Source organism: Hibiscus syriacus, unplaced genomic scaffold, assembly GCF_006381635.1.
Source record: "Hibiscus syriacus cultivar Baekdansim isolate YM2019G1 unplaced genomic scaffold, ASM638163v2 tig00117034_pilon, whole genome shotgun sequence".
NCBI lineage: Eukaryota > Viridiplantae > Streptophyta > Magnoliopsida > Malvales > Malvaceae > Hibiscus > Hibiscus syriacus.
In genome coordinates, this window is record NW_024063533.1 from 1203966 (window position 1) to 1216821 (window position 12856).

General features: G+C 37.1%; 1 protein-coding gene across 1 annotated transcript; it reads left to right on the forward strand.

The window, feature by feature from the left end:
- The first annotated feature begins 1201 nt into the window (after nucleotides 1-1201).
- On the forward strand, nucleotides 1202-11854 carry LOC120196450 (protein-tyrosine-phosphatase IBR5-like). Its single transcript, XM_039198254.1, has 5 exons — nucleotides 1202-1623; nucleotides 9683-9782; nucleotides 10346-10403; nucleotides 10757-10863; nucleotides 11371-11854. Exons 1-5 carry the CDS (start codon nucleotides 1387-1389, stop codon nucleotides 11655-11657), a joined length of 789 nt encoding a protein of 262 aa, XP_039054185.1. The 5' UTR covers nucleotides 1202-1386; the 3' UTR covers nucleotides 11658-11854.
- The last annotated feature ends 1002 nt before the right edge of the window (nucleotides 11855-12856 follow it).

Below are 12856 nucleotides of genomic sequence, written 5' to 3' on the forward strand. Positions count from 1 at the left end.
TTGGTTGAAGTAATGCAATTCATTCAAGTTTCAATTTGCATAAGAAGAATAGTTTCTGAAACTTAAAATCGCAACACGAAAATGAAAAATCGCAACACGAAAATGAAAATCGCAACGCGAAAATGATTATCGCAACGCGAATTTGACTATCGCATCGAGATAATCGCAACGCGAAATGGCTATCGCAACGCGAATTTTGTCGTTGCGATTTTCAGTTCGCGTTGCGATTCTCGGTTTCAAATGGTCATTGTCTAAAATTGAAACTTGAATGAATTGCATTACTTCAACCAAAAGACAAAACAAAGATAAATACTAACTTCACATGGTTAAAGATTAAACAGTAGTAGTATTGGCATCAATCTATTATTGAAATTACCAGTAAACTTATCATTAATTTCAATATGAAAAACCTAATAATAATGCAAAAATTTCAAAATAAAAATAATTAAAAAAATTAACCCTCGGTGGTTGATTTTTCATTTCTGATCGTGAATGATTGTGAGGGTGGCTCTGAGAGATGGAGATAGACGGATTTCGCCGAAGATGGGGATAGATTTCGCCGGAAATTGGGACAGATTTCGTCGGAGATGGAGACGGATGTCGCCGTAGAGAGTAAGAGATGGAGATGAGATTGAATTGTGATTTAGGGTTTTAGGTTAAGAGTTGCGATTACGGGTAAATATTCGTGTTTGGAATTTGAAAATAAAATACGCGTTGCGATACTAATGGCGCTTTGAAAATCGTATTGCGATTTTATATTATCGCAACGCGATAGTCAGAATCTCGTTGCGATAGTCAGAATCGCGTTGCGATCACGTATTATCGCGTTGCGATAGTCCGAATCGCGTTGCGATAGTCAGAATCGTTTCGAGATCAAGTGTTATCGCGTTGCGATTTACATATTCGCATTGCGATTTACATATTCACATTACGATTATCTAAAATCGCAACGCGGATTTCGAAAATCGCAATACGATGGTCAAAATCGCGTTGCGAATATGAAAACTGAATTACGATAATGGAGATCGCGTTACGATTTAGAGATCGCATTGCGATTTTGTTGGTCATTTTGACAAATCGTAAAAAAATTAATTAAAATCATATATTATAAGGAATTTTCGGTCACTAAATCCTCTAGATAATGTGTTAGAATTTTTTATTGCAAAAAATCAGCCTTCTAAAATCAGTAACTTAAGACAAAGCATTGAACAAGTATCTTTTTGAATCAACTCTCTCTCGATCAAGCAATATCTCGATGCAACAAGGACTTTCCTGCAACTAAAAAACCCTTTGATTCAAAAACAAAACTCTGGGCCTTTCGATTTCTGCTTCCTCCATCAGTATTTAATAAAAAACCGAAGCTTTTTTTTTTGTTGTTTGTGGAGGATGAGGAAGAGGGAGAGGGAAAATCCATGTGGGGTATGCGGGCACTATCACAAGTACGAGGAAGGGGAAGTTTGTGGGATTTGTGGGCACCGACCTCCCGTTTCTTCCAATAGAACATCGCTTCAACTCGGTGCTTTTCCATCGGTGATCTTGCCTGACTTTCTCTATTTGGGTAGCTACGATAACGCCTCTCGCTCTGAGCTTCTCAAGACTCAAGGGATCACTCGCGTCCTTAATGTCAGTCCCTTTCTTCTTCTTATTCCTCTTCTTTTCTTTTCATTGCTATTTGTGTTTCTTTATAGTATTAATACCAACTTATTATTATTTCTTTTGATGTTAGGCTTATGGATTTGGTGAATACAAATAATTTAGACAAAAGTTTATTTATGATTGTTTACTGATTGGAATAAGATAGAGATGGTTTTTGTGTTTTTTTATGTTAAGGTTTCTATTATGCTTTTTTTACTTTGATGGGAATTATTCTTTTTAATCATTTGGAATGTAGTATTGGGGATTGTGTTAAACTAATTCTTTGTATGGGGAACATCTTGTAACTTTATTGATCTATAAAATCCCTATGTCAGTTTTCCTGTAGAAGTCTTACTGTTATATGGGGGATTAGGGATGTGAAGGAAAGATCGTTGCAACTTTCAGAATTAGAGTGGATTTATACTGAGACTCTAGGTGAAGCCTTGACCTTTTGGCTAAACTCGTGGATGAGTTAAACTGGTTTTTTTCTATCTCGAGTTAGAAACATAGGGAAGTTTAGAATCAAATGTATGATTTTGGCGAAAGGCAAAACCAGAACAGGATGTGCAGGTGCGATTGAGTAAAGTTAGAACTAGAATAATAGTAAGGTTGATGGTCATACAGTCCAAAGAGCAATTGTTTTCTTTTTCAGTCTTGAGTGTTAAAAGGAGAATCTGATGGCGGTATCAGATATTTAAGTGAAGTAAGATTTTTGTGGTGTTTACTTGAGAACTTTTAGATAGGATAATTGTTGTTTCCATTTTCTTGGGTATATAGGAATAGAATGGCGAACAGCTCAAAGATAAAGTGGTGAATGATGTCCAGAATTAAACCTTTCACGGTATTGGATCTAATTTACCATAACTAGAGAGTAGTAGATGCATTGTAGCGCCATTTTACCTCAGTGACGATATTTCCATTTGACAGTAAATTAAGATTCTATAAAAGCCATCATACATTTAGAATTAACCAGCGGTGGCAAAGCAGAGCAGCCAGTAAAAAGCCTGTTTGTTAAATGTACACATTGTAGAATTTTATGGATTCTGTTTTCTTTTTCTAAGGGCACAGAACTGAATTTTATTTGAATGGGTCAAAGATTAAGAGTTATTATTATCAAAGAATGATGGCATATTTATGTTTTGAACCTAATTTAATTGATACTATAGTAGGAATGAGGAGAATCTGGGATTAACTTTGTTGGCTGGAGAGTTATTTTTTTCATGTTGTGGAATCGTACATTTAAACTTAACAAATAGATAGTACTATCATCCAATTGCTATCGGTGATGCAATTGAAAGATGCTTGATGTGGTTGGTTTAAGAAGAAAAACAGCAACAATTGAAAGAAATAAGGCTGAACAAACAATTAGGAAATAAGATGGAACTTTAGAAAATTTAGGGTTTTAAAAAACCTCTAATTTCTTTATAAAAATTCAATAAAATAATAAGAATGAGCTGTACTAAGTAGAGAGAGAATGAGTGCGACTGGTAGAGAGAGGATTAGAGAAAATTTGAAAAAGTTCATTGCTTCCGGTGAGGAATGGACAGTGTTCATTGATAATCTTAGTAAGAGGGTCTCAAGACGCGTGTTATGGGATTTTTTTAGTCCCTATGGTCAGATTTTAAGAATATTCATTCCACGGTTTTTAGAGAAATCAAATTACAAGTTCTCGACGTTTGCTTTTATCCAATTTACTGATGAGGAAAGTAGGAAGAGAGCTATCCAGTATGTGAATGGGAAGTGGTTTGATGGGAGGAAAATATCTGTAGGGGTTGCTAAGTATCAAAAGGTAAATAGGAAGGAGGTTGTTGATGGGAAGAGTTCGTTGATGATCAAGTCAAGAAAGCAGGATTTGGCTCAGAATGGGGTAATGGGACAGTCGATGAAAAGCTTTAGGGATGGTAGATCGTATAAGGAATTAGTGAAGTCTGATGTTAGCAGGAGAAGAGAACAAGAGCCAGAGATTAATGTAGAGGGTAGTAAACGAAAAGCTACTGGTGTGAGAAATGTGTGGGAGATGCATATTTCGACAAACAATTCGGAATGGGTTAAACGATCATTAACAGGTATAATGAAATCATCTTATGAGTACGAGTCGATAAAAAAAGCTTTGGAGTTGGAGGGATTGAGAGTTCAGGTGTCGAGATGGGGATATGCTTGGAGGCTTGCATCATCACTTTTGCCTCGGTTGATGAATTCTCTTATGTTTGGGAGAATAAGATGGAAGAGTTGTCCTTGTGTTTCAATTGGTTAGCTCCGGTATTAAATGAGAATGGAATACCTTTGTCTTTGTGCCAGATAGAATTGTGTGGTTTGCCTCTACTGTGCTGGAATGAGGCTTTCTTGGAGAAACTTATAGGGAAATGGGGAAGGTTCATTTGTTTCAAGGATGAATCAAAGTATAGGTATGATCTCTCGTCTGCAAAGGTTTTGCTCAGGGTGGAGAGTCCATTCGATGTTCCTGAAACAGTTACTATATGCTCTTATGGTAGATCTTTCAAAGTTAAGATTTCCATGGGGTCTGTGTTGATTCAGCCGAAGGAGTTGGGGAAGAAGATGGATGAGAAAATTTCAAATAAGTTTAACAGTGATTACGTCTTATCTGAGGCAGGGGATGATTGTGTTCTTGCTTATAATATAAAATGGATTGGAGATAAATTCATTCTTCAGCCCAATTTCAGTTCAGCTATTCCTAGGAATTCTGAAGAAGATGTTGAGCCTAGGCGAGTAACAATAATTTCAGGGGGGAAAAGGATCTGGTGCAAGGTGAACAGAGTGTGGACTTGGTTGTGGAGCAGTCGGGTGGGCAGAGGAGTATACAGGAGGATCTTGTTTTAGGTCCTTATAGGCAGAATAATTTTCAAAGGGATAGCGTATCAGGTGTCCAAGAGGTTGATTCAAAGAAGAGGAAGGAGGTTATGGAGGATTTCCAGGGCAGTTTTAAGGAGGGTAGTGTTTCTAATTTGAGTGTCAGAGAACGAATCTCGGTTTTAAGAGATAGAACCAGTTCAGGATTAATGGTGGGTGACAGAAATTTAGTTAAGGAGAGCAATTTGGATTCTTCAAGATATTCTATTCAGGACATTTTTCGGGCAAAAAATTCAATGAATTGGAGAAGGTTAAGAATTGCACCATGTCACTCGGGTAGTGTGTGCTTGGAGGTCGAAGTGGAGGTGAGCTTTTATGATAGAGTTTATAGGAGGGTGATTAATAGTATGGTCAGGGAATCCTTGGAGCAGGTCAGGGAGGTCTCTCAGCCTTCTCAAGAGTATGTTCAAGCCAGAGCCGAAGCGGCAGCTACTAGGGAAGTATGTGACATGCTGGGAATTTCTTTTAAAGGGGGGCAACAGATTTTAGAAGAAGAGATTTTCAGGATGGAGATGTTGGGGTCTGGAAAGGGATCCTGACTATAATTTGAGGATTGATTTTGGTGTTGTATGATATTAAATCAAATGTCAAAAATAAAAATTATTACATGGAATATTAGGGGGCTGGGAAAACTGAAAAAATCAGAGCAGTGTCAAGATTGGTTTATAGAGAAAAGCCGGTCATTTTGCTATTACAGGAAACAAAACTGAATGTTTGTCGAAGTGGATTAATGAGAAAGTTTGGGGGTAATCGGCTCGGAGGTAGTTGTGTTATTCCAGCTGATGGTTCTGCAAGTGGTTTGATGTGTTTGTGGAATGAGAATCTTTTTGAGGTCAGGGATCAACATAACCACAGTAGGTTTATGGCACTAACAGGGAAGTTCAAGATGAGCAATTTTGAATGTGTCATTATTAATGTGTATGGTCCATCAGTAGAGGCTGAAAAAGAGGAATTTTTCAGGGATTTTTTGTGTTTTGTGCAAAGTTTGAATATGTCAGTTTGCATGGGGGGATTTCAATGCTTATCTGGCTCCTGAGGAGAAATGTGGGTTTACACAAAATTGGCATTCTATGGATCTGTTTAGGTCTTTTATTTAGTTATATAATTTGATGGATTTACCGTTAGTAGGGGGAGATTCACATGGTGTAATAATCGAGAGTCATCCACTTGGGTAAGGCTTGATAGATTTTTGTTAAGTGGTTCATTTTTAAATCAATTCCCTAATGTGATCCAAAAAATGCTTCCCAAATCCCTATCGGATCACAATCCAGTTCTGCTTGTAGAAGAATGTAATAATTGGGGTCCTAAGCCGTTTAGGTTTTACAACTACTTGCTTGAGGAAGATGGGTTTCTGGGGTGGTGGAAAAATCAGTTTCAAATCAGAGGAAGGTCAATAGTGGTAGGCGTTTGTTTTCTCTTCTTAGAGGAACTAAGCAGGTCATTAGGAATTGGCCAAGGAGTAATCATAGGGGACTCTGACGATATTTCAGAATTAGAAGCAAGAATTAATGGACTGGAGTTGAAAATACAGGGAGGGGGGATTTCTTCTCAAGAAAGGGAACTGCTTGTTTTTTCTCGAGGAATGAGCTATGGAATTTGCATAGGAAGGAGGAGAGGATTTGGCAAAAAAGGTCCAGAGTGAAATGGAGTATTAAGGGGGAGAGAAACACAAGGTTCTTTCATCTGTGTGCACTGAATAGGAATAGAATTAACACCATTTCACCCGGAACAGCTAAGAGGCTTCGTTTTTTATTATTTCAAGGACAATTATAATTCGAAATCAACTCTAGAGGTGGATGTAATGGACTTGAATTTTGCTAAACTGACAGATGATCAAAAAAATATTCTTGAAGTTAAATTCTCAGAACAGGAAGCGTGAAAGGCGGTTTTTCACTCGGATAGTGCCAAAGCACCGGGGCCAGATGGTTACACCATTGGTTTCTTTAAGAAATTCTGGTCAACTTTGAAGCCACATATTATGAAATTTGTTGAAGATTTTTATAACGGAAGGAATTGGGAGCATGGGGTCAACCATGCATTTCTAACGTTGATTCCCAAGATTAGAAATCCTGAAGGTATCGAAGATTATAGACCAATAAGCTTAGTCGGCAGCCTGTATAAAATAATTTCTAAAATCCTATCTAGAAGGCTTGTGTCTGTTATTAAAGATTTAGTTAGTCCATCACAGTTTGCCTTCATTCCTGGAAGACAGCTGCTGGATTGTGCCTTTTTGGCTAATGAAGTTATAGATTTCTGGAGGAAAAAAGGGAGAAAAGGTGTTGTCTTCAAGGTGGATTTTCGAAGAGCTTATGATTCGGTGGAATGGCCGATTTTGTTAAGACTTCTGAGAATTATGGGTTTTGGAGATAGGTGGATTTCATGGATAGATTTGTGCATTTCCTCTGCCTCTATCTTAGTTCTAGTCAATGGTTCTTCGACTAATGAATTCAAGTTGGGGAAAGGGTTGAGACAAGGTTGCAGTTTGTCTCCTCTGTTGTTTAATAATGTTAGGGAACTACTGAATTTAATGTTGATTAAGGCTGCTGATTGTGCTCTGTTTGAAGGGTTCAGTGTTGGTAGGGAGGATAATTTGTTTCATTTGACGCACTTGCAGTTCGCAGATGACTTAATTCTATTATGCAGAGACTCACATACTCAGATTCTGAATATTAGGAGAGTATTGAGGATTTTCAGTTTAATGACAGGCCTCCATCTTAATTTGTCCAAGAGTAAGTTGTTTGGTGTTAATTTGGATGATTATGTTCTAAAGGAATGGGCTTATAGTGCAGGATGTGGTGTGGGGGCTTTTTTATGACATACCTTGGGTTACCGATTGGTACCACCAGAAATTCAGAAGTGTTGTGGGAACCAGTACTGCAAAAGTTCAGCAGCAAATTATCAGGCTGGAAAGCTACTTCATTATCGATGGCAAGGAGATTACTGTTGGTGAAGTCTGTTTTGTCGTCCTTGCCTATTTTTTACCTTTCGATTTTCAAAATTCCTTCAAATATAAATCAGAAGTTGAATTCTTTGATGGCTAAATTCCTTTTGGGGGATGGTCAGATGAAGAAACAGATTCATTGGGTAAATTGAAAAACAATGTGTCAACCGTATGAGGACGGTGGTTTGGGAGTTCTGGACTTGTCTTTGACCAATAGAGTGCTACTTGGGAAGTGGGTTTGGAAGTTTGCGAATGAGAAAGATTCACAGTGGAAGAAGATGATCTGTTGCAAGCACAATATCAATAACTTATCTCTATCAATTAATAAGGCTACTAATCCTCATGATTCATGGATATGGAGAGGAATTCTGAATAATTATGAGAAGAATGATGAAATTGGGAATTGTTTGAGGTCAAATTCAAAGATTCAAGTGGGAAATGGTAGATCAATTGAATTCTGGAATGATGTTTGGGTTAATAATTTTACTTTAAAAGAACAATTCCCTAGGATTTATGCCTTATCGATTAATAAAAGGGGATTAGTTTGGACTTTGGCTGTCATGAAAATAATTGTTGGGTTTGGAATATCCGATTAAGGAGGAATTTATGCGACTGGGAATTGGAGCAATGGATTTCTCTAATGACTTTGATTGATAATATTGTTTTGATTGATTCAGTTGATGATTTTCTATCTTGGTCAGGGAATGGAGATGGTTTGTTCTCAGTGAAGGCCTGCAGATCAGCACTTTCACGTAGTTCTGGTGGGATTTTTCAGTGGAACAAATGGGTTTGGACTGGATTGGCTCCTTCGAAAGTTGAAACATTTTTATGGTAACTTTCTCATCAAAACTTAGCTGTTAGAGTGGAGTTGCAGAAAAGAGGTGTCCTCTTTGAAGATTTATTATGTCCTTTATGCAAAAAGGAGGAAGAAACAATTCATCATTTGTTCATTTTATGTCCTGTTGCCTGGGAGTTATGGAATAGGTTCATCATGATATGGGATGTGTCTACTGTTCTGCCCAAAGATCCTATGTTTTTACTCTGTTCTTGGTCTGTTTTAAAGGATTCTTCTTCTATTTGGAATTTTATCCCGGGTGTTGTTTTGTGATCACTATGGAAGGCTAGGAATTTAGTGGTTTTCGAAAATTGGAGTTTTGAGAGCTCTACTCTGTTCTTCATATGCAGATTCAGGCTGGTCAAATGGTTTTTAGCTAAATTTCCTAAGGCTAATATCCAGGTTGATTTATTAATTGGGGATCCTCGGCTTGCAGACAAACTAACAGTTAAATCTCACAAGAGGAAGAAGGATCAATGCTGGTTTCCACCTCCAGCTGATTTTTATAAGTTCAATGTGGATGGGGAGGTTAGAGGCGATGGCTTGCAGGGTGGTATTGGAGGTTTGCTGAAAGATTCGAATGGCTCTATCTTGATTTCCTTTTCTAAGGCTGTGGGACCAGGTCCTCCTTTGCTTGCTGAGTTGAAAGCTATTAAGGAAGGCATGGATTTGTTTCTTAATTTGGGTTGGGTGTTGAAGGGTAGACTTATTCTGGAGAGTGATTGTAAAACAGCAGTGGATTGAATTTTGAGGCCTTTTGATGCCCCGTCGTTTTGTTGTTCTTTGGTTGGGGAAATAGGGGATTTAATTTCGGCTAAGGACATTTTGGTTAGGCTGGTCCCCAGGGCTTGTAATTGGGAGGCAGATAACTTAGCTAAGGAGGGGATTGGTTGAATGTTCTTTTAGTATTTTTGTGGTTATGTTTAGTCTCTTATTTCGGGTGATGTTGTATTTAGAGTCTTATGTAATTTTGGGTTATTAATATATTGAGGTACTTTTTTCCTCCTTCCGCTAATTGCCTCTTCTTAGGAGGCAACTATGAGGGAAGTTTTTAACGAGACCTCCTATTCTATATAAAAAAAATAAGAATGAGTTGTAGCTTTAATATTTTACAGCTTATTTATACTATAGTTACAAATATAACATAATCCTAGCCCTAGAGTTAAAACATAAAGTAAACTTATAATCCTAGCCATCCAAAATATCTCTAATATTTAATAAAACTGAAATAGGTAAATATTATAATAATATAAGCTCTTTTTATTTCCTATCATGTGGTTTGGTCTGTTCCTCTTTGTTGGATGTTGTGACTGCTAAAGTACATATTGAAGGCTGCCTAGCTTTAAAAATTGTAGATTGCTTGTATGGTATATATCCTTATGTTTTTTATTATCTCTCTGCAGACCGTACCTGCTTGTCAAAATCTCTATAAGAATTCATTTGTCTATCACTGCCTGCAAGATGACAAAAGTTTACAATTTGACGATGCAATACAATTTTTAGGTGAGTTAACCTTTGTCTTGCATTTTGAGTCCGTTGTCAAAAGCTTGACTTTGATACCTCCTCTCTTGTGCACGACTTTGGTATTTCCTCTTTCATGCATAGGATTATTTCTTACCTGTGCAAAGTTCATGATGCTGGTTTGAGCAAACTCAACAACATACACACTCTTTTTCGTGTTCTGAGAAGCATTTATTGAGTATTTTCTCTCTTTTTATGTTACATTATGAGGTGCTTAATTTTCTTGATTCCCATCTCAACTATGAGTGTTCTGCTGTCAAATACATGTGCTTTACTGGGCGCTTTATACACTCACAATTTGGATACATGACCGAGATAATTGAGTTTAGGTCTTGAACACTTTTCTCAACTTGGTCTATTTCTTATGGTTTGCTCCGCTTAAATCGTGAAGCCTTTGCTATCCTAGTGAAAATGGCTGTTGGATAGTTTGCTTAGTTAATTAATGTTTGTCAGTCACATTGCAGTAGCTCAGACACTGCCAATTGACATGTATATTTTATTCTCATTGGCATTTTATGACCTGTGCTTCGTTTCTGTATTTGCAGCGCAATGTGAGAGGGATAAGGCTCGAGTCCTTGTGCATTGCATGTCAGGAAAAAATAGGTTGATTTTTACTGCTGCTTCATTCTTTTTTATCCCAGAAAAATTTTGAATGCTCAAAATAGGATTTTCAATTTTGTAAGAACCTAGTTGAGGGTCAAGAATCTCTCCCTTAAGATACCCTGCAGATAAGCATCTGTCCACCTTGTGATTTTGTACACAGTAGATAAACTGCTTTGCATGTTTATGTATACACTTTTTTATTCTTTTTCTTCTTAATAATGTATTTGAGGAAGTTGGGTATTTTACTCCATGAGATGGGATATACGTGCAATGAGCCAAATGCTTGGGGTGCATGTGTATACCCATTTGAACTTTTGAAACTGTTTGCGAGGATGATTATATTCTTTCTGCAGGTCGCCAGCTATTGTAATAGCGTACTTAATGAAGTCTAAAGGATGGCGGCTTCAGCAAAGTTATCAGTGGGTGAAAGAACGGAGATCATCTGTGGAGTTAAGTCAAGGTATTTACCAGCATTGACTTAATTTACCTAATAAGTCGTTATTTTAGTTAAAATTGAATGCCATTACTCATTAGCTTAATTGAAAAGAATATAGGAGTGCCACTTGATATTATTTGTAAGAGGAGAAACGAATATCATGTGGAAGCGGGAAAAGTATGATGCTGCTGAAACTATCATCGATCGGTTTCTGATTTCTGATTGGTTTTTATTAGATTGCATGGGATAGGTGGATAATGTTTCATAGTTTTTAACTGAAGAATCGACTTTTCCTGCAACCCGAGAGAATTCATGAGTAAACTATGTATGATGTGCTTGGGTAAAGTAATTTCTTTGGCAGGATTGAAATTGTGTTCAAGTATCGTAGACTTGTAGTTGTAACTTGTGATGTTTATATTAGAATAACCTTGTAAATCTTGTTCATTTTTTATATTAGACACATACATGCTGGCGTCGACACGTATAACTGTTATTACCTTGTGATCTTCATATGCTGTCTGTGATTCGCAGCTGTCTACCAGCAATTGCAGGAATATGAGCAAAAGCTCTTTGGATCCGAAAGTATCGATCCTGCATTATTCCCACCTGCTGGAGCCCCATCCTTCAACTTTGGTACCTCAAATGATCCAGTTCCTGTTCCGGCTTTCAGTAATGTTGGTGCTACTTCTATTTTTGCCCGCCCGTCTTTAGAAGTGCCTCCTCATGGGTTCACATTTGGTGCAGTTCAGACCCAGAAAAGTATGTCTGACAGCCTTGGGAACCCTAATGCCAGTGATATTCCGATGGACAGCACTTAAACTCCGAGACCGACTTTTATGAGGTTCGGTATGTCATGTGGCTGTAAATTGCGAGTAATTCTCACGTAGTTTTCTGGTCTGTCGGATCCAATGACCATGGTTCTTTCCAAATTTCATATACAAAGATAATTCTCAATAGAATCAATGTGCATTCACTTTGCTTTTCATAATAAAAAACAGTTTATTCCTGAGCAGTAGATTCAGCTTCCTGTCCAAAGATGGTAATATTCTTCTGATCTTCCCTCGAGATGGCCGGCGAGTTTATACTGAAGATTAACTTGCTTTACATAGATCATACGAGTAATATTTGAATGGTCTAGGTGATTGATTATAAAGTAATACGTACTCTGAATCTTTCTTAACTATTAATTACGTATACACATCTTGTGGACGTAGTTAAAAAAAATAGTTGAGATTAAAGTAATTTATTTCCTTTTTCATATATAAAGCCCGAAGATCTTTCGAACCTTGATTTCATTTAATAATCATATAATGTTTATAGTTGTAGGATATCTACAATACAAAATGTTGAGATTTTTTTTAATCATTAATAACACGTTTATAAATATAATTATTCGAATCAGAATTTCTAAAAGAATAAGATTTCCTTCACTCGATTCATTTTAAATTTATATTTGATTATGAACAACAGCAAAATTAATATAAAAACTAGAGCTGACTGCTAAGAATTCAGAAATGCAACAATGAAACAAACACTAAACTCTTCCAAATCCAAACACAAAAACATAAAAGAAAGAAACTAAAACAACTGATAAAAATCAAAAGATTCTAATAGTCTTAGAAATCACGAGAGATCATAGAGCTTCCCGTGATTTTATTCCAATCAAACTAAATTCATCACTAGATTGTTATCTTGACGTTGTCGACGATTTCGAAAGTGTTGTCAAAATCCTCTTCATCTTCGGGTGTATCTTCGCATCGTTCGCTGCCGTGAGCTTGATCATGGCCATGGTTTTGGCACTCCCCGCCCTTGTTATGGTCGGTATTGCTGGGTTTAATTAACAAAAAACACACAATGATTGTGATGAAGCAGAAGACGATCATTCCCCTCGATATGGCCATCGCTTGTTGCTGGTTGATATTTACAGCTAAAAAAGCAGCGACTAAGGTTGTTTTTAATGCGTTGATTGGGGATTTTGGGTTTAATGGAATATTGTTATCTTCTTTTTTTCGCATTT